This window comes from Erigeron canadensis, chromosome 6 (genome assembly GCF_010389155.1).
Source record: "Erigeron canadensis isolate Cc75 chromosome 6, C_canadensis_v1, whole genome shotgun sequence".
Lineage (NCBI taxonomy): Eukaryota > Viridiplantae > Streptophyta > Magnoliopsida > Asterales > Asteraceae > Erigeron > Erigeron canadensis.
The window spans coordinates 1754925-1782537 of NC_057766.1; the positions used below are offsets into that span (position 1 = coordinate 1754925).

The 27613-nt window shown below is 33.3% G+C and overlaps 2 protein-coding genes across 5 annotated transcripts; both read left to right on the forward strand.

Annotated features, from left to right (window-relative positions):
* The first annotated feature begins 418 nt into the window (after positions 1 to 418).
* LOC122603049 lies at positions 419 to 9225 on the forward strand. Its single transcript, XM_043775663.1, has 7 exons — positions 419 to 3160; positions 3247 to 3807; positions 5932 to 6534; positions 6798 to 7322; positions 7607 to 8395; positions 8494 to 8549; positions 8674 to 9225. The coding sequence occupies exons 1-6, from the start codon at positions 437 to 439 to the stop codon at positions 8506 to 8508; spliced, it is 5217 nt and encodes a 1738-aa protein (XP_043631598.1). The 5' UTR covers positions 419 to 436; the 3' UTR covers positions 8509 to 8549; positions 8674 to 9225.
* An 8168-nt stretch (positions 9226 to 17393) lies between these two features.
* LOC122606217 (coiled-coil domain-containing protein 12-like) lies at positions 17394 to 21387 on the forward strand. Of its 4 annotated transcripts, none has more exons than XM_043779178.1 (6): positions 17394 to 17490; positions 17941 to 18124; positions 19456 to 19588; positions 19700 to 19814; positions 20204 to 20281; positions 21359 to 21387. In XM_043779178.1, the coding sequence occupies exons 2-5, from the start codon at positions 17961 to 17963 to the stop codon at positions 20278 to 20280; spliced, it is 489 nt and encodes a 162-aa protein (XP_043635113.1). In that variant the 5' UTR covers positions 17394 to 17490; positions 17941 to 17960; the 3' UTR covers position 20281; positions 21359 to 21387. The 4 variants fall into 4 exon arrangements, with proteins under 4 accessions (XP_043635113.1, XP_043635111.1, XP_043635112.1 ...); XM_043779176.1 differs by lacking the exon at positions 21359 to 21387 and adding an exon at positions 20621 to 20918; XM_043779177.1 differs by lacking the exon at positions 21359 to 21387 and adding an exon at positions 20493 to 20612.
* The last annotated feature ends 6226 nt before the right edge of the window (positions 21388 to 27613 follow it).

The following is a 27613-nucleotide window of genomic DNA, read 5'->3' on the forward strand; positions in this document are numbered from 1 at the left end:
ATGGTCTTCGTCAATCAGTCGTCTTCCATTTGATACAAAATGAAATTGAATCTCACTCGTTTTGTTCACATACAAAAAAGCAAGCAAGCAGCAGAGGCATAGAGATGAATTTTATTATTGATCGATAGATGAAAGTAACTTCATATTTCTTGCAAAATGCTACGAGTAATTATATTTGTATGGCTAAGTACTTATATATCTATATATCTTCATCTTCAAGGTGTAATTAACCTCAGACTATATATATATATAATGTTTGTATGATATAACATGCTGTCATTCTGAATATATTGCTACATGGATCAATGTAATGTTGTATACATACTGATATGATAAGATATAACAGACTAATAGTAGTCCCGCCCATATGGCCATATATATATATATTAATATTCCTTTCATTGGAACGTACGTGTGATTTGTAGGTGTCACTGAAATGGATTTTTTATCAGCAATCATTGGTCCTGTAGTTGAATCGTTATTGGTGCCTGTGAAGAAACACCTGGGCTATCTGTTTTCCTCCACAAAACATGTTGGCAACATGAGTACCAGGATGGAGCAACTTCTTGCTACAAGCGCTGATGTCGAAAGGCACATGGAAAGAAACAACATAAGTAATCTGGAGATACCTACTCGTGTACCAGTTTGGTTGGAAGCAGTCGAAAAGATTGAGGAAGATGCCAAAAGAATTATCTCAGGTAACGTCAATGGGTGTTTTAATGTGAAAATGAGGTACCGAACCGGACGGAAGGCTTTCAAGACCAGCGAGCAAATCCAAGGTCTTATTAATGAACATATTGACAAAAGCTGGAGTGATGCTCCCAAACCTCTTGGAAAAGTAGTAAGTTCAAAAAATGCATCCACTTCTGCACCGTCAGACGGTGATGATGCCCACAATTTCTTCAAGTCAAGAGACAAGATTTTCAAGGAGGCGCTCGGTTTGATTCAACAAGATCAAAAGGCCCAGGTGATAGCCTTATGCGGAATGGGTGGCGTTGGGAAGACCACGATGATGGAACAACTGAAAAAGGCTGTGGAAGACAAGAAAACGTTTGATTGGATTGTGAAGGTGGTTATTGGGGAAAAGATGAACACATTTTCTATTCAGCAAACCGTGGCAGAATACTTACAAATTCCTTTAACCGAAACAAGTACAACAACAAGGGCAGATCGTCTTCGCGTAACGTTTGGGAAGATTTCACAAGAAAGAAAAGAGAAGGTTTTAGTAATATTGGATGATGTTTGGGAGAAAGTTGAGCTTAAAGACATTGGACTATGTCCTTTGCCAAACAGCTCCAAGTTGTTGCTAACATCACGAAACGAAAACGTTTGTACACAAATTGTTGCAGAAGATGATTTAGATCTTCGATTTGTTAGAGTAGATGTGATGGAGGAGTTAGAAGCGAATAATTTCTTTTTTCATATTTCAAAAGTATCTGACCCGGACCTCAAAGAAATGGGAGTTAAAATCGTGAAAAGATGTGGTTTCTTACCCTTGGCCATCAAACTCATTGCAACAAACCTTAGATCTAAAGAAAAGTGGGCATGGAGGAATACACTTCACCGTTTGAAGAAAAATGAACTCGATAAGAATGTGCAAAAAATTGTTGAGATAAGTTATAACTTTTTAGCTGATGAAGATGCTAAAGCAGTTTTTTTGCTTTGTGGGTTGTTTCCAGATGACTTCAATATTCCAATCGAGGAACTGACAAGATTCTCATGGGGGCTTAAGTTGTTCAATAAAGTTACTACTCTGGGGGCCGCTAGAGACCGGACAAAAACATGTGTCGGCGTCCTAAAAAATGCAAGTTTATTGATGGATAGTGATCACTCCGAGTGTGTCAAAATGCACGATCTTGTGCTTGCTTTTGTGGTTGCTAAAGTTTCTGAATGCGATCATCCATGGATCATTAAGCATGGTGATGATGTTTCTGAATGGAGTAGAGCTGAAACGAGCGAGTCTTGCAGAAGAATTTCTTTGACATGTACGGGCATGTCTGAGTTCCCGGGAGACTTTAATTACCCAAACGTATCCCTAATGAGACTTATGAATGGCGATAAATCGCTTAAGTTTTCTGAAACTTTTTATGAGAAAATGGAAAATCTTCAAGTTATGGCGTGTGAGAAGTTGCAATATCCATTGCTTCCCACATCGCTTCAATGCTCTACCACCCTTCGAACATTGTGTCTCCATAAATGCTCATTGATGTTTGATTGCTCTCCTATTGGTGATCATCTTTTGAACCTTGAAGTGCTCAGCTTTGCTCGTTCTCGCATCCGATATTTACCATCTGCAATCGGGAATCTAGTGAAGCTAAAGCTACTGGATTTGACAGGTTGTATGGATCTACGAATGGATGAAGGCGTCTTGAAAAACTTGGTCAAGCTTGAAGAGCTATATATGAGGGTTGCTAACGAAAAGGGCATCAAATTCACAGATACAAACTATAAGGAATTGGGAGAACGTTCCAAGAATCTATCTGCATTGGAAGTTGAATTCTTTGAGAACAATCCTCACTCAAAGAATATGTCGTATAATAGACTCGAAAGATTCAAGATATCCATAGGACGTTATTTAGAAAGTGATTATAGTGTCAAAGACATGCACTCATCCGAAAACACGCTGAAGTTCAAAGTTGAAAAGAAAGATGAATTGTTGGAATCTGGAATGATAGAGTTGTTTTCGAAAACAGAAGTGCTTTGGTTAAAAGTGGTCCGTGGCATGAATAACCTTGAAGAAGTTTTACCGAAATCCGTACCTCGACACAGCTTGTTTTATAATTTAAGAGTCCTTTATATTGACAACTGTGCCGACTTGAGATACCTGTTTACAGTCCCAGTAGCAAGGGGCCTGGTGAATAACCTTGAGCGTCTCACAATTATAGAATGCCCTGTTATGGAAGCACTAGTATACAGCGAAGAAAATGGTATAGAAGAAATTAGGTTTCAGGGGCTAACGTTTCTAAATTTGAATTATCTACCAAAGTTGGAAGGTTTGGCGTCCAACACTAACAATATTGTAATCCATCTACCGCAACTAGTGACGTTGTATCTTGATGGCCTTCCAAACTTCACAAGCATTTATCCGGCGGGAGAGTATAAATCATCGATTATGTCCAGTGGCAGTTCTACTATTATTAAACCTTTCTTCAATAAACAGGTATTTGAAGATGAGTATTTTTTTATTAAAAAAAAAAAAAAGAATATTTGTAACCTATTTGAGTATAATTTTTTATTACCTTGCAGGCTATGATCCCTCCTAGGTTGGAGAGATTGAGAATTTGGAGGATGGAGGCATTGAAGAATATATGGCCGGAAGTAGTTGATGATGCCACCTGCTGCTGCTCATTGCGAGAGATTACAGTATACCAATGTGATAATCTTGTGAATGTGTTTCCGAGGAATCCGGTGCCATTGTTGCCTCATCTGGAAAGGATCCATGTTGGTAATTGTGGTTCCATTCAAGCGTTATTCGACATTGATGTTGGTGAAGAAGGCGGCGGTATTAGTAAATTGAGATCCATTAACGTATATAACTCAGAGAGGCTTACAGAGGTGTGGAGGTTGAAAAGAGGAGGAGCTGCCGTACATATTAACCACCCTAATGATGATAATGATGATGATGTCATCATTTGTGGCTGCTTTCAAGCGGTTGAAGTGATAAGCATAAGAGATTGTAAGAGCTTTAGGAACATATTTACACCAACCACCGCTAGGTTTGATCTGGGAGCATTAAAGAATATTTACATAGATGGCAATGGAAGCGTAAAAGAAAACGATGAATCTGTAGGAAGGAACCAAGAGGAGGTATGTAAATAATGTGTGTTTGTCAAGCTTATGAAATAAGTTTTTTTTTTATTTGAACATTATCAAATAAGTTATAAAACTAACATAATAAATTTCACACTAAGAGATAGATAAATAGGGGTTAATTAAGGGTGAAATATATCCAATTAATTAATTCCTATTTGAGCCGCGCACTCTAAATGATTGAAGTTGCGTCATTAGTATTTTCTTAAAGTGAGTTTTAAACTTCATCTACCAATTTTAAACTAATATGTAAAAAGCTAAAATATATAGTTTTTAAAAAAACCTTAATCCTTATATAGAATACAACTTTAAGTTTTAAACTTTGGATTGTTTTTCTTACATCACTAATTAGATTACTAATTACTACTAAATATTTACTATCTTTAATATATATTAAAACAAAACCCTTAATTTTAAATTAAAGAAGTAAGGAACATTGATTGAATTTCATCTCTTATTCTCCACCATTAGATTATTTTGATGATATCATTATTGACTAAAGAAAATTTTGATCCTTATACTTATATTTGTGTCTTATAAAGTCTTTTATATTTATAGATTTTAGTACACTAATAGTATTTCGTAGTCTAATGTATATAATTTATAAATAAATAAATTATTTTATATAGTATATTATATTTTTCATGTACACAAAGTTTAATATATGGGAGATAGGAATATAAGGCTGTCGGGTATTTAAGCTTAAGTATGGAACACTCACATATTGTTTTTTTTAATCTATAAAAATCATGGGGGCCCATGCATTTATTCATTAAACGAGAAATAAAATATTACTGTAGTATGTAAGAGGTTTCACACCTAAGCTTAGGTGTCGGACAACCATATATTCTCTTTTCCCTTAATATATTTGTATTTTTAATGTGGTGTAAATGATACGAATATTCGACAAAATTTCCACTTAGAATGGGTTGATATAAATATTAACTAATATAATAGAGCACGTATATGCATGGAATATACGTGCTCCATGCATATTTTGTAGTTTTTATCGCTGACAATTGTTAACATTTTTCAATGCCAAAGAACATGATATTATTATTGTGGTTCAAAAGTCTATAAATATTTAAATATATATTAATCGATATATTAAAAGTTTTTTAATGTAAATATAATGTAGAAATCTCGCGTATTACGCGGGTAATAAGCTAGTTACTAATAATCACAAATCTCTCTATATAATTAAGAGAGGATATGAAAAAACTTATGTGACACTTTTATCTATTTTACTTGTAAGATTTTTTCTTACTCGTAGATAAATTGATTTTATTTATATTTAAATTAACTAATTTACATGAATTATTAGTTGGCATTTAAATATAAATATAATATATGTGTACTTAGATTTAAAAATAGATTTATAACTTTATATAAAATAAAAAATATATCACAAGACTTATCTAATATGTATGATTTGTATATCCATAATTTCTTTAGATATAAAGATCAGATTTACATGTACAAGTATATAAAATAAAATATAGATGTTAATTTGTAGTTAAAAAGATAAGTACAGATTTATAAATGAATAAAACATTATGTATTTATATATTATTATTATTTTAATAATAAAAATATTACTTTATTCGAAATCCAAAAGATATACAAAAAATAGTGGATAATAATAAAAGTTATCATTAGTATCTTATTATTATTTCATAGGTTGGACACCCGGACTTTTGTCCAAGAGATCACAGGTTCGATACTCTCGGCTTGTGATTGCCCGCCAGGATTTTGTCCTGGCTTTCGTGGAGCTTTTACCGGGTGGGGCGGGCAATCATTATCATTATCCTTTATTTACGTTTTCAGTTTCGCGTACCATATACGGGTTTAATCTAGTTACTAAATATAAATTAGGTTAAAGTCATGTAGTGTACGTAATATACTTTTCAAAATATGCATTTTGTATGATTTATATAATTTTCATGAAAGTGAACGATCACTTATTCTGGACACATATACAATCATAAACACGTGTATAGCACGGGTAACCTCTAGCTATAAAAAATGGCATGCGAATGGAATGGATTTGCTTGTATAAATAGTTATTGCAATTCCTTTACTCAACGGAATGCTAATCAGATTTGTTCGCGATATATGCAGATCGATGATACATCTAAGAGGGAGATAATAGAAGTTGTTGACAATATTCCATACGTGGCATATCCATTTCATCTCTTACCTACATTTCATCACCTTCAATCCCTTTATTTAAAAAATCTTACAAAAGTTGAGGTGGTGTTTGACATAGAAAATGCAACTAGTAGAGATTTGACAACATGGGATAACCAACAACCACCAATACTTTCCTACCTCAAGAATGTAAGCCTAATTAATTTGGAGAAGATGAATTGCGTGTGGAAGTGTACCTCTTGGAATCATTTTTTATATTCTCAAAAACAAACAGAATCCCCGTTCCAGAACCTTACAACCATACGCATGGAAAAATGTGGAAAGATAAAGTACTTGTTTTCACCTCTTTTGGCCAAACTTCTTTTCAACTTGAATACAATTGACATATCAGAATGTGATGGTATTGAGGAAGTTGTGTCAAATAGAGATGATGATGGTGTTGAAACAATGGCGGCCGCTTCGACATCTTCTGGCACAAACCCCACTTTCTTCCCACATTTAGACGGTCTATCTCTTTATCGTTTATCAAAGCTAAAGTTTATCTCCAATTTCTCCATTCATGAGAATGTCAAGGTATGTTTTCCTCCTAAACATTTCTTATACGTAATCAGCTACTATTTATTTATTTTTTATCTATAAATTCGGCTCTCTATTACTTGAAAAGTTGTCTCATTATCGTATGACATTTCATAAGCTGATCTTTTTTGAATCGGAACTCAGAAAGAAAGTTCTTTTCTACCTTTTACTTTTTATAATGAAGACTTAAACTAATGTATGCCTATGAAAACTCCTAATGTTCATAATTCAATCAACTTCATAAATATCATGTATTGCAGAGTTCTGAGGTGGATGTTGTTTCCTGGTCCTTGTGCCAATATCCCCGCAAGATAAACATAAGTGAATGTAATGCACTACCAATCGTGATTCCATTCAATGCTGTTGGAAAATTACAAAAGCTTCAAGAGTTGAAAATTAGTCGGTGTAACCTTTTGGGACATGTATTCACAAGCTCCACACTTGAGAGCCTCAAGCAACTAGAAGAGTTGACGATTGAAGACTGCAAGACAATGCAAGTAATTGTGAAGGAAGATGGAAAGCACACAACATCTAAAGTTGTCATCTTTCCCCAACTAAAGTCGCTCACATTAACTGATTTACCAAATGTTGAAGGTTTCTTTATGGGGATGAATGAGTTTCAATGGCCACAGTTGGATAAGGTTAAGATTTCTGGTTGCCCACAAATGATGGTCTTCACATCAGGTCACTCAACGACTCCAAAGCTCAACTCCATGCATACTCGATTAGGAAGACATAGTCTTGAATGTGGCCTCAACTTTCGGTTCACCAATGCATTAAACGAGGTATGTTGCTACTTTACTTGTATTACTAAGTAATAATATGTAGTCATGAAAGTAAATACAATAAACGCTTGTTTGCTTGCATAAACAGTCGCCCCCTATTACACAATAATGTAGACCTTGAAAAAAAAAAGCAAAAATCACCATGGTAAAGTTTTGAAATGTACCGAAGATGCCATCCTTTAATATGTACCGATACTTATGAGTGGACCCTTTGTTAGTAATTTAGCATCTAATTTTGTTTCTAACTGTTTCTCGTATGTTGTATGTTTGTTTTTTCTAATCAGGCTAAATTCCATAATTCAAGTATGTGCTCTACTCCGGATATGATAAAGCTACTTCAATACCCATGGTCATTTTCGAACTTAGTTGAAGTAGATACAAAGTTGTATAGCCAATCGTCAGAGAGCCGCATATTTTTCCCACAGAATGAGTTGCATAAACTTCAGAATGTTGAAAAGCTCAACATCACTGCCCCCGAGTATCAATATGACCGAATCGTAGAGGAGGTATTTGAAGTAGGAGAAGAGACGAATGATTATATGAATGAAACACCATCTGTTGTGGTTTTTCCAAAGCTAAAAGAAGTGACTTTGGAACACCTTGAAAGTGTGAAACAGATATGGAAGAGCAATCGGAGGATGGTTTTGAACTTTCCAAAGCTTACAAAAGTGTCAATCAATCGCTGTCCACTTCTTGGAAATGTTTTCACTAGTTGCATGATTGGTAGTTTATCACAACTCCAAGAACTACACATAAGTAAATGCAAAAATATGGAGGTAATTGTCAAGCAAGTGGAAGAAGATTCTGATACTATAGCGGAGGAGGTTGTTGTGTTCCCTTTTCTAAAATCCGTAACACTTTTATCGCTTGAAAATCTCAAGGGATTTTATTTGGGATTGGAGGCTTTTAAATGGCCATCGTTAGATACTTTGAAAATAAAATATTGTCCACAAATAACGGTTTTCACACGTGGACAATCGACTACTCCGGAGCTAAAGGTGATAGACACATCTTTTGGATTGTGTTATGCAACCGAAGACCCAACCTCCTTTATAAAGACCAAACAACAAGAGGTATATATGTGATATTTTTCAATCAGTTACTTACATTCTTACTATATATTTGAATACTTTGAATCATTCTCTAAATTTAAACTTCTAATCGCTTACAGGGTTGGCAGTTCTAGAAAAGTAACCAGGACACCTGCATATTCGAGATCCTTCTTCGGTATGCATTTTAAAGTCCATAATCTTTTACATATTTGTCCAATTGATGGAAGGCCAATTTTTAAAAAATGATCATATCTCCGGTAAACCTTATAGTAAAAATAACTTGTATGATATACTAACAGGAGAAGTGTGCTTTTGACAAATGACATTGGGTATGGTCTCAGTGTTTCATGACTTGAGCCCAAACGACTTCACCACCACCACTACCATCACCTTGGGTCTACGGTTTCTTATGGTGTGTGTTTCATGGTTGGAAGAGTTGGTGAAATCAGGAGGAGAAACAGGGCAGTTTGGAATTTATGAGAGTTTGATCATGTGTACTTAACTTGGAATGAAGTTTAAGTGCATCCTGATACATCCATGGACTGTAATGCAATTTGTTTATAGTAACAATGTGAATTTGGGGGTAGAAATACTGCAGGTTTTTGGACAGGTGCTGGATGTTGTAACAGGTGCGATACCTCAGGCCCAAAGCTGAATTCAGCTATATGTATAAAAATTAGGTGGTTTGTGAAAATGGAGTGTCTTTGTGTTCCATGTCTTTCAAGCATAGCAATTATTAGTTAATAGTTTGTTTTGTGTAAGTTTTTGTTTAAAGTTAGTTTTTTCATAACTGATTTTCAATTTCTTTATGTAATTCTTGTCAATTCAATTCATGAACCAAATGCTGTGAATTTCACGAGTCATTTTTGTGGTTATTTATAGCGGTACTGAATTAGGGGAAAAAGCGGCTTACATTGTTATCGAGATAAATCCTCATAATGTGAGAATGTATGTCTTTTTATCAAGTTTATATGCAACTTCAAGGATATGGGTTGTTTCTAGTTTAAAGAAAGTCTCGGGTTATAGTTATTACTTTTCATAATTAGTGACTATATATAAACTTATTTAATTTAGTACCCTTATTAGAATATATGCTTACCTTGAACAATCGAATTTTATACGCAAACAAGAGGGTTACATTTCTTCACCTAAGTTGGTTTCGCATGATGTGTAAGAGGGGGGAAAATAGCAGATATATAAAGTGGACGGCCCATTCGTGTGTTTAAAAACTTAAGGATTTGTGATGACTGCCAAATAACAAGTATTGAGGGTTTAAAGAAAGACTTGAATTCAAAGTACCACACTGATAAGTTGCAGAGTAGGCCTTCCTTTCAACAATATTCCCCACAGGATCAAGCATATCTGTTTTTTGCATTTGAGAATAGAAGATCAACTGTAGTCATTGGGTACCTAGAATTACATCGACATCGACATCAGTTTAACTATAGTTATGATACCAATTGTAACAATGTTTTTCGAGCCCGATTGGTTGTAGAGTAAGAGTTATAGTAACCCGTAAATATAACCTACGAATGTAGGTTTTGGGTTTATACCCGACTAAATTTTATTTCATTGAAAACTAAATTCGGGCTTCGATAAAAATAGAACACGTACTTGTTAAAAACAAAACTTCTAATCTAACTTTTGAAGACAAACATCTTATTTTAGAAAACTTGTAAGTAAACAACATTGTAGGCGTGTTATACAAACTTTATGCGGGTAATAGACAATGGGAAATTTGTGTGTTTTAACAAGATGCAAAAACCTGTTCATAGTATAAAAAAAAATCACGTATGCTAATTAAAAATAAGTAAACTTTTAAATAGAATAACCTTCAATTAGAAAAAATATGATTTCGTTGTAGTAAAGTGGTAAGTATTCCCGCCTGTCACGCGGGTGACCCGTGTTCGATCCCTGGAAACGGCGTCTTTTTTATTTACTTGCTGAAGTACGTTAATATGTTCAATTTGAAGGGAAAATAATTGATAAGATTGAAATGGCTTCGCCCGGGTTCAAACCGGATTTTTATGTTTACAGCTAACCGTAACAGTAACACGTTTAACAATCATTTGAAACAAATAATTTAAATTAGAAGCAAATTATATCTTGTAAACAATTAGTTATGAATACAATATGTTAAACGAGATAGGTTTCCATGCAATGCGACGATGGTAATGGTGTCGTTGGTGGTAAAAATATGATTATTAATCTAAAAGTAGTAGATGTAAATGGTAATGTAGTTATTATATTTTATGGTTAAGGGATATATCTTTTGTAAATAATTTTATTAAGAGTATTATAATTATATTAGGTTGAAATATTTTTATTAATGAATAAGAAAGATAGATAGTTTGGATATATATGGTTGTAAAATATTTTAAGGATATATTGGGTATATTTAGTGTGTGAGTTAAGAATGTGTTAAAAATTAAGGGTACTTTTAGTATATTAAAGATAGAAAGTTGAAAAAATGGGAAGGTAGTTTGTTTTATAATAGTACGAGATGGGTACCCGCACAATGCGGCGGCAACTGATGGTGCTAGTGGCGGTGGTGGTAATGATGTGGTTATTAATATAAAAGTAATTTACTTAAATGGTAGTGTAGTTATTTTATGGTTAAGAGATGTATCTTTTGTAAATAACTTTATTAAGAATATTATAGAGATATTAGGTGAAAATATTTAAATTGATTAATATAGGAGATAGATAGTTTGGATAAATATGGGTGTAAAATATTTTAGGGATATATTGGGAAGATTTAGTGTCAGAGTTAGGAATGTGTTGAAAATTAAGGGTATTTTGGATATTTTAAAGGTATAGAGTTGAAAGGGGAGGAGGGCAGCTTGTTTATTAATATAGTATAGATATAGATAGTTTACCACATAAAGCTTACAATCCAAATACACAAAACAATTTTAGTCGTACTGTTGTTTTATTTTATTTATTTATTTATTTTCTAGAAAAGACAATACTAGAAATTGGTTGTTGACTTTGACATGGTGTTTATATTCCTTTTTCACACTCCACATGTTAGCCGTGCCCAAAAAAACCGATTTGAGCTGACCCGGTTCGACCAAACCGGAAATTGAACCCGGTCAAACTCAGTTTTGACCAAATCGGTTCGGGTTGTATGTCAAACTGGTGAACCGAGACATGTTATGGGCTCGTGGGAGAAAACCGATTCCAATACCGGTTCTAACCAAACCGATTTCGGTCAAAATCGGTTTCAAAACTGGTTTGACCAATTTTGACCGTTACTGACAGAGTTGATAGATCTGGCCGTTAGAAAGGACTGCCAGTGACCATTTTTTAACTTTGGGGACCGTCAGTGACTATTTTTTAACTTTAGGGACCGTCAGTGACTGTTTTTGACCTATTTTTCACCATTTATTCACCATTTTGCCATTCTAACCTTCCTGTAAGTTTACAACTTGTATTTTGTTTATTTAGAACACTCAAAAACTATATTTTCAACACACCAAAACTATATTATGTCTCAAAAATCACTTATATAATTTTATTATCAAAAAATCATATAATATGGATGCGTTTTCCGCTTCTCAAACACAATCCAATACCGTTGGTACATCAAATCCTCCAAGTTCATCAACGGTGGTGGCTATAATACAAACAACTAGAAGTAAAAAAACATGGGAACACTTTGATTTGTGTCAAATGTCGAATGGTGAGCAAAAGGCTTGTTGTAAAAAATGTCAAATGTTATTGTGTCCAAAGGCGAACACAACATTGAGTAATCATGCAACAAAGTATTGTCCGGAGGTGAAGAGGGCAAAGAACAAAGATCAAGCACCCATAGCAAAAGATGGGACGGTTTTTGCATACTCGGAGGCGGCGGTTCGTGAGCATTTTTCTCAATTCGTGATTCAAGATGCTTTGCCTTTCGACCACTTCGACAATCCACGACTAACTAGGGTAATTCAAAACACTCTACAACCTCGTTATAAAACTTTAACTCGTTCAACACTTAAACGGCAATGTATGAACATGTGGAAAATGGCTAAACAACAACTAGTAACATTATTTGAAAACTTAAATACTAGTGTAAGTTTAACAACGGATGTTTGGTCGGCTTCTCATGGTTAGCCTACTTCATACCTTTGCGTTATGGCGCATTGGATTGATCCCAGTAGTTGGCAAATGATGAAGCATACCATTGCTTTTGAACAATTTGAATCTCCACACACCGGTGATAATCTATTTTCTTTATTAAAACGTGTGATGGTTTTTTATAAAATTGAACAAAAGGTTTTTTCAATCTCATTTGATAACACAAGTAATAATACTAATGCGGTTCAAAAGTTAAAATTGGCATATAAACCTTGTGTAAATGAAAGTTTTTATCATACTCGATGTGTTGCACACATTTTAAACTTGTGTGTGCAAGATGGGTTGGGTGTACCCGAAATAGATGTTGTCAAAAGCAATTTTAAGAAAATGATGCAACAAGTATTTTGTGGACCAAAAGTGAGATACCAAAACTATATGAAGTTGTGTAAGGAAACGGATTCACATTTTTTAAGTCCTAATTGGGATGTTCCTACTAGATGGAACTCGACGTATAACATGTTTAAATGTGCTTTACATCAACAATCTACTTTGCAACATTTTCATGATGGTCTAGTTAGGAAACGAAAGGTTGAAAATGCATTTAGTGGGTTGGATTGGGAGATAGTTAAAAAATTAAGCAAATTACTTGAAATTTTTAAAGATGCTACCAACTTGGTTTCGGGTGTTTATTATCCCACTAGTCATTTGGTATTTAGACAAATTTGGTTAATTTGTGAAAAGTTGGGGGAATATGAGTATGAAGATGAATTGTTTGAACCAATGCTTGATTCGATGAAAGAAAAAATGAAAAAATATTTTGAGAAAATGCCACGGTTTTTACTTGTGCTGCCGCTTTGAACCCATGTTTAAACACTAGTGGGGTGGATTTGCTTTTGGAAAACATATGTCTCAATTTGGAGTTGCACAAAAAAGACCCATTTTTTGTCCAAAAGATGAAACATGCTTTTCTTGAAGATTTGAAGTTGTTGTTTCGTTTCTATAATGATAAAGTTGGTTTAAAAGGTGCTTCTAGTTCAAGTTCTAGCTCGTTTGTTACTACTACTAAAGTTAGTGATCCATATATACACTTGTATAATATGGTAAGACAAGAAAACACTAAACGGGCTAGGGGTGAAGGTTCAAATGCTAATAATAACGAACTTGGGAGGTACATTGGAACCAACTTTTTGGAACACATGAGAATTGAGGAATACGCCAACTTTGATATTTTGGCTTGATGGAAAGAAAGGGAAGGTCAATTTCCCGTGCTATCCACCATGGCCCGAGATTTACTAAGTGTCCAATCTTCTACGGTGGCTTCAGAATCCACTTTTTCTCTTAGTGATAGGTCTTATCCATCCGAAGAACAAGACTAACACCGGCATCTTTGGAGATGTGCATTTTCTTAAAAGATTACTATGATGCCATTGAAGGTGTACAACACGTATCAAGTCTTGAATATAGTGCACTCGACCTTGAAGAACAAATATTGAATGAAGAGGTGGAACATGGTGAAGCAATCTCACTTTCCGATGAAGAACTCCTACACGATGAAGCAATGCGTGGAAACTCCGAAGAAGAATAATGAAGACCAATGAAGAGCTTCTATTTGTTTGAAGACTTTTAGTATATGTTTGAAGACTTTTAGTATTTGTTTGAAGACTTTTATTATGTGTTAAAGACCTTGTATTTGGATGAATACTTTTGTAATTGTTTTAAGAAGACCGATGAAAATTTAAAGACCAATGAAAAATTTGAAGACCAATGAAGATTCGAAGACCAATGAAGTTGTAATTCGTAATTTTGTATGAAGACTATGTTCTTATTTGAAGTTGTAATTCGTATGAAGACTATGTAATTCTTAGAAGACTATGTAATTCGTAAGAAGACTATGTATTTGAAGTTGCTTAAAAATTTTCTTGAAGACAATTTGATCTATAATAAAAAAAAAAGTGACTTTTGAGTGAATTATTAGCAAGTTTTCAAATTTTTAAAGTGTTTTTTGTTAAATAACTTGGAGTTTTTTGTGTCGATTAACTAAATCTTATCATTTTAGAAGGTATCTTCGGTCTTAGGCTCGAGCCATTAGCAATAAAGTGACTCAAAATTGATTTACGATCAAAAAAATTGGCCTAAACGACCGTTAAATGAATTATTTGCGAGTTTTTAATTTTTTCAAGTGCGTTTTATTAAATAATTTGGAGTTTTTTGTGTTAATTCACTAGATATTATCATTATGAAGGTATTTTAGGTCTTAAGGCTCGGTGTATTAGTAATCAAGTGGCCCAAAATTGATTTACGATGAAAAAAGAGGTTGTAACGGCCGTTAAATGAATTATTAGTGAGTTTTTAAGTTTTTTAAGTGCTTTTTGTGAAATAACTTGAAGTTTTTTATGTTAATTCATTAGATATTATCATTTTGGAATGTATCTTGGGTTTTAGGCTCGAGTCATTAGCAATAAAGTGTCCCAAAATTGATTTACGATGAAAAAAATTGGCCTAAACGGCCATTAAATGAATTATTAGCGAGTTTCAATTTTTTCAAGTGCTTTTTGTTAAATAACTTGGAGTTTTTTGAATTAAATCACTAGATATTATCATTATGAAGGTATTTTAGGTCTTAAGGCTCAGTGTATTAGCAATTAAGTGGTCCAAAATTAATTTACGATGAAAAAAGTGGCCTAAACGGCCGTTAAATGAATTGTTAGCGAGTTTTCAATTTTTTTCAAGTGTTTTTTGTGAAATAACTTGAAGTTTTTTGTGTTAATTCATTAGATATTATCATTTTGGAAGGTATCTTGGATTTTAGGCTCGAGCCATTAGCAATAAAGTGACCTAAAACTGATTTACGATTAAAAAATTGGCCTAAACAGCCGGTAAATGAATTATTAGCGAGTTTTCAATTTTTCCAAGTGATTTTTGTTAAATAACTTGGAGTTTTTTGTGTTAATTCACTATATATTATTATTATGAAGGTATTTTAGGTCTTAAGGCTCGGTGTATTAGCAATAAAGTGGCTCAAAAATTGATTTACGATGAAAAAAGAGGTTGTAACGGCCATTAAATGAATTATTAGCGAGTTTTCAATTTTTTTCAAGTATTTTTTGTGAAATAACTTGAAGTTTTTTGTGTTAATTCATTAGATATTATCATTTTGGAAGGTATCTTGGGTTTTAGGCTCGAGCCATTAGCAATAAAGTGACCCAAAATTGATTTACGATGATAAAATTGGCCTAAACGGCCGTTAAATGAATTATTAGCGAGTTTTCAATTTTTCAAGTGCTTTTTGTTAAATAACTTGGAGTTTTTTGTTTTAATTCACTAGATATTATCATTATGAAGATATTTTAGGTCTTAAGGCTCGGTGTATTAGCAATCAAGTGTCCCAAAATTGATTTACGATGAAAAAAGAGGATGTAACAGCCGTTAATACTTTTGTAACGGCCATTAGGCGCTGAAGGTCCATTCTCCCACTCGCTAACGAGCGTTAGGCCAACTTTTAACGGCCGTTTGGGCTTATTTTGCAAAATATATATATATATATATTTGAAATCGGTTTTGACCCGACCCGGTTCCAACCCTACCCTAATTGGTTCCAAATGGGTCGGGTATTTCCCTGTTCGGGTTTTCGGTCAAAACGGATCTTGGTCAACGCCACCAAACCGGTTTGGAGCGGGTCGGGTCCGGTTTGGGTCGAAGACCGACTTTTGCCCACGGCTACCACATATATTTCATATACAAAACAAGTGTAATGATGTCTGACATCCTGAGTTAAGGAAATTAATAAAGTAAAATTGTTACGACATCTATAATTTTAAGAAAATATTATTTGGTATCATTAAATTTTTTCTTATTAAATATTTATTTTTTATCTAATTAATTTAAGACATCATCTTTTGAATTTTAAATTTTAGTCTCTTCATTGGAAAGTTTTTAAAATTTATCAAGCCTAATATAAAATAAGTCTAATTCATATAACTTTTTTTTTATAATGTAGTAAATGTTAAATCTTCTCTTTTTATTATAGCAACATTGATAACTTGCAACTAAAAATATAGATAATTTTACACTACGGTTTTTTTATATTTCATTATGATAATAGACATTTATTTATGAAACTTGTTTAGAACACCCAGGTTGAACCCGATTAATTAGCTAGTTTATCCATATATTCTTAGCTTAGGATTTGTTTCAATAATAAAGGTATTTTTAGATTAAAGATTTATAAAAATTCTATTATTAGAGATGATATAAAGACCTTTAAACTTTCCTTTTAATCTTTTTTTATTGAAGGGCGAAATCATACTATTGCATACAAAGTGGGTTTGTAAATTCAAAGATCGGTAGAAGAAATTTAGATCTTGTGATTATTATCCAAAAATAGTTAGGTTTTTTATATATAATAATAATTAAAATGATACAATAATTAAATTTCATGTTTGGTCCTCTAATGATTCCAAATGACGTAAATACTTTCACGTTGAAGACACGTGAGCGGGTAAAGTGACATCTCTTAATGGCCCTCAAAAGAAATGACGAAGTTTGAACCTTATATTCTCAAGAATAGAACACCGGAATATATAGAAAACTAAAAATTTAAATGAGGGATCTATAATTCTATAAAGGATCACTAGTGTGGATATGATAACTAAGCAACATGGTTGGATCAGTGGTAAATACACTTGCCTCTGGAGACAGAGGTCATGGGTTCATTTAGGTAGAAACTGGAAGCAGTCTCTCTACTTAGATAAAGGTAAGGTCTGCCTACATCTTAACCTCCCCCATATACCGTCAAGGTATTAGGGCTCAAAACCCACAGAAAGCGGCACTGACCAGTTAGTTAGTTAGTTACTTACTTACTTACTTACTTATCACTAGTGTGGATATGAAACCACAAGTCCAGAACCTGATGTTTGGGAAACAACAAGGACCATTCTTGAAGTTAGCTCTAATTAAAAAGCTAATTAAAAGCCAACATTTAAAGGAAAAAAAGAATAAAACTCTTTCTGAGGGAGCGAGATTTTGGGGTTCATTCATCAGTTGGTCAGGTGAGTTTTCTCTTTTGCGTCTGTGTATCTATTTATAATATTATTATTATTATTTTTCTCTTCTGAAGGTGAAAAAGTTAATTGATTTAGGTAGTTATTAAGCTGCTGTTGAGATACATATGTATCTATCATAATAAAACCCTAATTCTTAATACCTATTCTAGTAGTGACATCACCTTCTTGTCGTTTCGATTTAACGACTTGTCATGGGGCTGTTTTCGATATCTTAAAGTTGCTTGAATGACTGCAACTCATGCTTTCCCCAATTACTGTATCTCTCTATTCGAAAATGTTATTAGGGCTTTTCCGCAAATATTGTTTGTTTAAGATGACATTGAGCTTCGAACTCTTAGATTAGGCGTACGAAATCCGCTTAGCAAGAAGCTTTGTAGTTAATCTTCAATTATTATCGTCATATGTTAATTATTATCGTCATACGAAAATATGTAGGTTGGTTGTGATCTTAAGACATGGCTATTGAAGAAGAAGAAACTATAGAGCAAGCGGCGGCAGCTCGTCGTGAGAGGTTGAAAGCTCTCAAAGCTGCTCAACAACTTCTTGAAAATCCCGAGGATGATGGAGCTCCGGACAGTGATAAACCTGACGGTGAAAATGGAACTGACGATGAAGACAAGTAAGCAGCTACAATCCCTATTCTTTTTATGGACTACTTTTGATTTCTCAAATCGATGTTTATTGTGGTTGGTATATGTTTTGCTAAAGTTAATTACTAATCTGGAGATGTCAGTTTCAACCCATTTACTTATGGATGGGTCGATTTGGGTTGTGTTTTTCTCAAACTGGTCAAATAATTTTTATAGCTAGAACAAGTTGAAAGTCAGCATGTTATGCATACAGCCTCCCAGACTAGTTTTATTCTATCATGTTGGACTGGTTTTTTAAATACTTGTGTTTTTCTCAAACGGGTTAAAATGGAAATGGGTTTAAAGTAGCCCAAAGTCTATTTATAGGCATACAGCCATCCAAATTGGTTCTTTTCAATGAGCTGATTTGTTAGTGTAAACACTTTTGCTTATTAGATACAGTTACGACATTAATCGCTTGTAACTCGTGTATTTTTAGTTTAAAAATGGACAAAAAAAATTTCTTATCACTGAACGCATTTTGTCTGACAACCCAACCTGCAACCTCTTTTTAATGTTGTAAGATTATCTTTCTAGAGTGAGAAACGTTATGGAAAAAGTGAAATAGAGACATTAGTCTACGTGGTAATTCGTAATTGCATCTAGCATCATACGTCCTTACGCCACAATGATGATGGATCACGTTTTACATTAGCTGTGGTCTTGTGGTTCCTACTACCGAACTGATAAATTGTCAGTCTCTAAGTTGGTGTGTGGAAATGGATTACAGATGTTTCCTCCATTTAGTTGCTCTCACATAAAGTACATTGTTCTGGATATTCTGAATATAAGAAGATACATCAAGCAATGCTATATGCGGAAATTATACAAGTTAAATTTCAATATTAAGTTATAATGCCGCATTCGGATTAAATTTATTGACAATACAATCTCCAAGAAGTTGCTACTTAATCCAAGTTAAAATGATTGGGTGGTTTAATTGTTTTATTGAATCAGCACATGGTGACATAGATATGCAAAACTAATGGTTAATTATTGGGAAGGTATGCACAAGCATTCATTGATGATTTTTGCCGCAAGTATAAAATAGCTATTGATATTTTTTTGCTGCCTGTTATCTGGAAAGCATGCATATTGTATTTTGTTAGTTTAGTTGATAGTGTTTTATATGGTTGGAACTTGGAGGATATATCTATAGCCCAACATTTTTGCTTGCAGTAGACATATAAAATCAAATATTATAGATAAATCTTAAACATATTTTTACCATTCGTGCCAGATGATTCACTTCATTTTTCCAAGTTATGCAAAGAGTCAATATGTATGTGTGAATTGTTAACAAATTACTAAACCTTTGCAGTGATGTCAATGTCAAATTCCGAAATTACCTACCTCAGGATAAGCAGCTTCAGGAGGGTAAACTTGCTCCACCCCAGTTACCGAAGTTTGAAGACCCTGTTACTAGTGAACCTCCAGTTGAAGAGAAAAAAGAGGTAAGTTAGGGCTTCTAATGATTTTTTAATCTGTTAGTTCTTTCTTTTATGAAACCGCGTGTTATAATAAATTTTATATAATTGTATACCACATCATTAAATATTCTCCAGGATCCTTTCTTGAACATTGCCCCCAAAAAGCCAAACTGGGATCTTAGAAGGGATGTTCAGAAGAAACTTGATAAGCTTGAAAAGCGCACACAGAAGGCCATCTTTCAAGTTATGGGTATGTGAATCCTTACTATCTATTTATGCTGTATATTAATGAGTAGCATTCTACTCAAACGTGTAGTTCATTATCTTTTATTGTCTACATTCCATTGCCTTTCTGTACCAAAACAGATTGCACTTCGGTTTCCGGCATCTTATGAATTCTTTTATAAGTTTGACTTATAAGTTAAAACTAGCATACCATATTATCGATCTTACATGTGGAAAACAATTCAATTTTGAGATGCTTTAAAATGGTCAAGTGTTTTTTATGCCATATACCATTAGTTATTCTACCTTCTTACCTATGAACATCATACTGTTTGGCTTAAACATTCTCAAAATGATTTTTTTTGGCTTTTTGGCACCTCACCTGTCTAAAATACCTTCTAATAAATACCTCAGAGCAACAAGAAAAACAAAAGCTGTTGGCTGAAGATGGTAGAGAAGATGATTCTGAGAACTCGAAAACAGCTTTCTAAGGTATACAATTGCAACTTAGCTTACTTTTAAAACATTTGTAATGTCTTAGCCTTAAATGACTTTTCTTTTGGCTAAGCTTTTGTTTTGAAGAGGGTACACTTAGTTATGCACTTAAAACTTGATACGATGGCTGTGGTTTTGTAAGGTTTGTAATGTAGACTGGTAAAAGGCTCACTTGGTTGGATTTGTTTCTATATTATTTTTTTTATTAGAACATTGGTATAGGACTTTTTAGAAGATATTTAACATCTGTTCAAGTGTGATGACATGCCGGTGGTTCAGTCACTTTGTTAGATTGGTCTTTCCCTATTCTGAACCGGGTATACAATCTGTGTGTAGTGTCAATGTTTCAGCTGCTTAGCATAGCTGCTCAGTCAGTTGTTGAATTGCTTAACCAAATACGAGTGGACTTAATGGCCATTGACACTATTAGAGGCTGCAAAAAGGTTGGTCCTAGTGGGTAAAATGGGTCAAAGCATGTGCAGGTTGACATACCAACATTTTTATGATATATATCTGTTTTCTTGATAACAAATGTATTGGGGTGTCTTCAGATTATTAATTAGTATACTGATAATTTATGCTATTGAAAACATAATTTTAAAAAATTCAATATTTGTCTAGAATCAATTTTAAATTCAGAGCTTTTGTTTAATACTTTTTATGTGTTATACTTTATTAATAATTTACTTAATATATATATATATATATTAGTTTATACATGGAAAGAAAATGTCGAAATACACATTCATCTACATATCTTTCTATCAAGATAAATTCATAAATTCATGTTCATTTAAAAAAGGTATCCCCGATACCCGATGGGGACGGGTATGGGGATGTAATTTAATTCTCCGACGGAGATGGGGACGGGGGTGTGGATCACAAGTGAAAATTGGTACGAGGATGGGGATTGAGATCCCCTACAATACCCCCCCATTGCCTGAAAATCGGGTACGGGGACGGGAGTAACTTTTTTCCTTATTATACGTAGTAACTTTTTTCCTTATTGTAATAGTGTTATTTAGGGTAAATTTCATGTAAAAATTTGATTTTGAATCTCTTAATTTTGTCCACGAGCCTTGATAATTTCGATCAAAAAACCACCCGACAACAATTCTGGCTTCACCCAAGCTTGCAATTAAGATTTTGATTTGTTAACTCCTCAAAAGAGGAGCATATACTTGATCTAAAATACTTATATAGCATAATAAGGTTGACAATGATAAACATTTATTGTATACTGATTTTTTTCCTTTTTTTTCTTCTATTTTCAAAAGAGAAGCATATAGGATATAGGATAATGAGGTTGACAATTATCAATATATATATTTATGGGAAATCTTAGGTAAAACATGCGGTACTTATCTTAGGTAAAGCATGCAGTATCTATCTTAGGTAAAACATGTGTATTTTAGGGGGGATAATGTAAAATTCAGGGGGCGGTTATATATGTTTATTAAAATCAAAAGTTTAATTTATAACCTTTTTCTAACATGGCAGTACCTAAGTTAGGTAAAGTCTGCAATACGGATCATTTTCCTATATTTTATAAAGTTTGATAATATGAGTATCAAAATATTGTATTCAGATGTCATGAGCTTGAAATCAGCTACATGTTTAGCATTTTCTTGTTAAGATGCTGAAAGTCTGAAAGCCTTCTTAAGCAAAGGGTATTACAAAACTAAAAAAAAAATGTACTTCCAAATTTTATCCAATATAATTTTGACAAAAATATTACAAACTTGTGTTTTTATCAACATATTGATTAAAAATGAATGAGATAACTATTGATTGAAAAGAAATGTGATAATATTTGATTGTGATATAAAGAAAACGATATTTAGAAAACGATGAAGTTGCATAAGAGGCGAGGAAAGTGTAAAAGAAAACGATGAATATGTAGGAAGGAACCAAGAGGAGGTATGTAAATAATGTGTTTGCCAAGCTTATGAAATAAGTTTTTTTTTATTTGAACATTATCAAATAAGTTGTAAAACTAACATAATAAATTTCACACTAATAAATAGATAAATAGGGGTTAAATAAGGGTGAAATATATCCAATTAATTAATTTCCATATGAGCCGCGCACTCTAAATGATTGAAGTTGCATCATTAGTATTTTCTCAAAGTGAGTTTTAAACTTCATCTACCAATCTACCAATAAGTATAAAAAGCTAAAATATACAGTTTTTAAAAAAACCTTAATCCTTATATAGAATACAATTTTAAGTTTTAAACTTTGGATTGTTTTGCTTACATCACTAACCATATTTAGATTACTAATTACTACTAAATATTTACTATCTTTAATATATATTAAAACAAACCCTTAATTCTAAATTAAAGAAGTAAGGAACATTGATTGAATTTCATCTCTTATTTTCTACCAATAGATTATTTTGATGACATCATTGTTGACTAAAGAAACTTTTGATCCTTATACTTATATTTGTGTCTTTTAAAGTCTTTTATATTTATTTATTTTAGTACATTAATAGTATTTCGTAGTCTAATGTATATAACTTATAAATAAATAAATCATTTATATAGTATATTATATTTTTTCATGTACACAAAGTTTAATATATGGGAGATAAGAATATAAGGCTGTCGGGTATCTAAGCTTAGGTATGGAACACTCACATATTGTTTTTTAATCTATAAAAATCATGGAGGTCTATGCATTTATTCATTAAACGAGAAATAATAAAAATATTACTGTAGTATCTAAGAGGTTTCACACCTAAGCTTAGGTGTCGGACAACTTTATATTCTCTTTTCCCTTAATACTAATGTGGTGTAAATATTACGAATATTCGACAAAATTTCCACTTAGAATGAGTTGATATAAATATTAACTAATATAATGGAGCACGTATATGCATGGAATATACGTGCTCCATGCATATTTTTTAGTTTTTATCGCTGACAACATTATTTGTTAACATTTTTCAATGCCAAAGAACATGATATTATTATTGTGGTTCAAAAGTTTGTAAATATTTAAATATATATTAATCGATGTATTAAAAGTTTTTTAATGTAAATTTAATGTAGAAATCTCGCGTATTACGCGGGTAATAAGCTAGTTACTAATAATCACAAATCTCTCTATATAATTAGGAGAGGATATGAAAAAGCTTATGTGGCACTTTTATCTATATTACATGTAAGATTTTTCTTACTTGTCAGATTCTAGATAATTGATTTTATTTATATTTAAATTAACTAATTTACATGAATTATTAGGTGGCATTTAAATATAAATATAATATATGTGTACTTAGATTTATAGGTAGTTTTATAACTTTATATAAAATAAAAATATATCACAAGACTTATCTAATATGTATGATTTGTATATCCATAATTTCTTTAGATATAAAGATCAGATTTACACGTACAAGTATATAAATTAAAATATAGATGTTTATTTGTAGTTAAAAAGATAAGTTCAGATTTATAAATGAATAAAACACTATGTATTTATATATTATTATTATTTTAATAATAAAAATATTACTTTATTCGAAATCCAAAAGATATACAAAAAATAGTGGATAATAATAAAGTTATCATTTGTATCTTATTATTATTTCAGTGGTTGGACACCCGGACTTTTGTCCAAGAGATCACAGGTTCGATACTCTCGGCCTGTGATTGCCCGCCAGGATTTTGTCTTGGCTTTCGTGGAGCTTTTACCGGGTGGGGCGGGCAATCATTATCATTATCCTTTATTTACGTTCTCAGTTTCCTGTACCATATACGGGTTTAATCTAGTTACTAAATATAAATTAGGTTAAAGTCATGTATGTAACATACTTTTCAAAATATGCATTTTGTATGATTTATATAATTTTCATGAAAGTGAACGATCACATATTCTGGACACATATACAATCATAAACACGTGTATACCACGGGTAACCTCTAGCCATAAAAAATGGCATGCGAATGGAATGGATTTGCTTGTATAAATAGTTATTGCAATTCCTTTACTCAACGGAATGCTAATCAGATTTGTTCGCGATATATGCAGATCGATGATACATCTAAGAGGGAGATAATAGAAGTTGTTGACAATATTCCATACGTGGCATATCCATTTCATCTCTTACCTACATTTCATCACCTTCAATCCCTTTATTTAAAAAATCTTACAAAAGTTGAGGTGGTGTTTGACATAGAAAATGCAACTAGTAGAGATTTGACAACATGGGATAACCAACAACGACCAATACTTTCCTACCTCAAGGATTTAAAACTAGTTAATTTGGAGAAGATGAATTGCGTGTGGAAGTGTACCTCTTGGAATCATTTTTATATTCTCAAAAACAAACAGAATCCCCGTTCCAGAACCTTACAACCATACGCATGGAAAAATGTGGAAAGATAAAGTACTTGTTTTCACCTCTTATGGCCAAACTTCTTTTCAACTTGAATACAATTGACATATCAGAATGTGATGGTATTGAGGAAGTTGTGTCAAATAGAGATGATGATGGTGTTGAAACAATGGCGGCCGCTTCGACATCTTCTGGCACAAACCCCACTTTCTTCCCACATTTAGACAGTCTGTCTCTTTCTTGTTTATCAAAGCTAAAGCTTATCCATCATGAATTTGGAAGGGGTAATGTTATCTCCAATATTTCCATCCATGAGAATTTCAAGGTATGTTATTCTCTTCAACGTTTTTTATGTAATAAATCTGGTTCTCCATTATTTGAAAAGTTGTCTCATTGCCGTATGAAATTTCATAAGCAGGTTACTTTTGAATGGGATATTTGGTATTTTTTTTATTATAATGTAGACTTAAAACTAAGTTGATGAATTAAGATGATATTTGGTAATCATGTGTAAGATATCATGTATTGCAGAGTTATGAAGTGAATGGTGTTCATGGTCCTTGTGCCAATATCCCAGAAAGATAACGATAAGTGAATGTAATGCACTATCAATCGTGATTCATTCCATACGATGCTGCAGGAAAATTACAAAAGCTTCAAAAGTTGAAAATAACCGAGTGCCGGTCAATGAGGGAGATATTTGGAATTGAAGGGGTAGCAACAACGGTTGTCATGTTACTGATGTAGATGATGAAAGTAGCGATATAGTAACAACCCCAAGATTGGCAAATATGATTCTGCTTGAATTACCCAAGTTACGATATTGCGAATCAATGAGTGTGATCTTTTGAAACATGTTTTCACAAGCTCCACACTTAAGAGCCTCAAGCAACTGGAAGAGTTGACAGTAGAAGATTGTAAGACAATGAAAGTAATGTCAAGGAAGATGACTTGAAGGAAAATGAAGAGCACACACATCTGAGGTTGTCGTCTTTCCCAGCTAAAGTCGCTCACATTAATTGATTTACCAAGTGTTGAAGGTTTCTTCTTGGGGATGAATGAGTTTCAATGGCCACAGTTGGAAAATGTTCAGATCTTTGGCTGCCCACAAATGATGGTTTTTACATCTGGTCAGTCAATTACCCCAAAGCTCAACTACATGCATACTGGATTGGGAAGACATAGTCTTGAATGTGGCCTCAACTTTCAGTTGACCAATGAATCAAATGAGGTATGTTGCTACTTTACTTGTACTATCTAAGTAATCATGCGTAGACCTTGAAAAAAAAGAAGCAAAGATAAATTATGATTCAATTATGTAGACCTTGAAAAAAGCAAAAATGAAATGTGTTTGGGTACACCATTAAGAGCTACCAAATGAATGTGCTCTACTCTGGATATGATAAAGCTACTTCAATACCCACGGTCATTTTCAAACTTAGTTGAAGTAGATACAAAGTTGTACCCCAATCGTTAGAGAGTCGCATATTTTTCCACACAGCGAGTTGCATAAACTTCAAAATCTCGAAAAGCTCAACATCATTTCCTCCAGGTACTCTTCTCCGCAAATCTTGATCTTGACGGAGCAGGTATTTGAAGAGACAAATAATAATAGTAATGAAGCACAATCTGTTTACTGTTTCCAAAGCTAAAAGAAGTGACATTGGAAAGACTTCAAAGGGTGAAACATATATGGAAAAGCAATCGGAGGATAGTTTTGAACTTTCCAAACCTTACAAAATGTCCATGATAATTGTCCACTTCTTGGAATGCTTTCACTAGTTGCATGATTGGCAGTCTATCGCAGCTCCAAGAGCTACGCATAAGTGATTGCAAAAACATGGAGGTAATTGTCAAGCAAGTGGAAGAAGATTCTGATACTAGAGCAAATGAGGTCGTTACGTTTTGGTAAATCTATAGCACTTTATCGCTTGAAAATCTCAAGGGATTTTATTGGGATTGGAGGGTTTTGATTGGCCATCTTTAGATACTTTGAAATTAAGGCTGTCCACAAATAATGGTTTTCACAAGTGGACAACGACTACCGAGAGCTAAAGATGATAGACACATCTTTTGGATTGTGTTATGCAACAGAAGATCCACCGGATGTGTTATGCAACAGAAGATCAACCATTATCAGACCAAACAACAAGAGGTTTATGTTATGTGAGGTTAGTAACATTTTTACTATATGTGAAATACTTGAATCATTTTTAAATTTAAACTTATAATCTTTAAGGGTTGGCAGTTCTAAAAAGGTAACCATGTGGAGATGCAATTTTCTCGGGTATGCATTTGAAGTCCATAATCTTTACATGTTGTCGATTGATGGAAGGCCTCTTTAAAAGATCATATGTCCGGTTGATTTTATGCATGTAAATCTTGGGTCAGTTAATGGGGAAACTTGGTGAAATCCGGAGAGAAACAAAGCAGTTTGGAAGTTATCGGATCGTTTCTCATGTGTATTCCTTGCATTGGAGTTTTCGGCATCCTATTGCATCTGGGACTAGAATGTACTTTTCCTGGTAAAATGTGATTTTGGGTGTAATTTAAAGGTTTTCGGACAGGAGCAGGAGTGTTGACGCGTTCGTGATCTCAGACCCAAAGTTGAATTGGCGGGTGGCTCGTGAAAATGAATGTGTCTGTGCTTGCATTGATGTCTTTCGAGCATAGCATTGTTCAGTTAGTATTGTTTATGTAAGTTTGTTTAAAGTTTGTATTTTTATAACTAACTAGAATTTTTGCCCGCGCATTGCTTTTTCCAACTGCATTTTTGGCAGGGGTGTGAGTGGGCTGATCGTAATTTGACTTTGTGCCATGTTGATGCAAATGCTCCATCTTTCTTAATGTAAGCTGAAGGAAGCATGGTAGTCCTATGATTTTCAAAATGGCAGGGGGCTCGTTTTTGGATCAATGTAGCCATGGATGAGTACCATGTCCTGCATGTGGTGCCGAGCATTTCAGTATTGCCTCATTGAAGA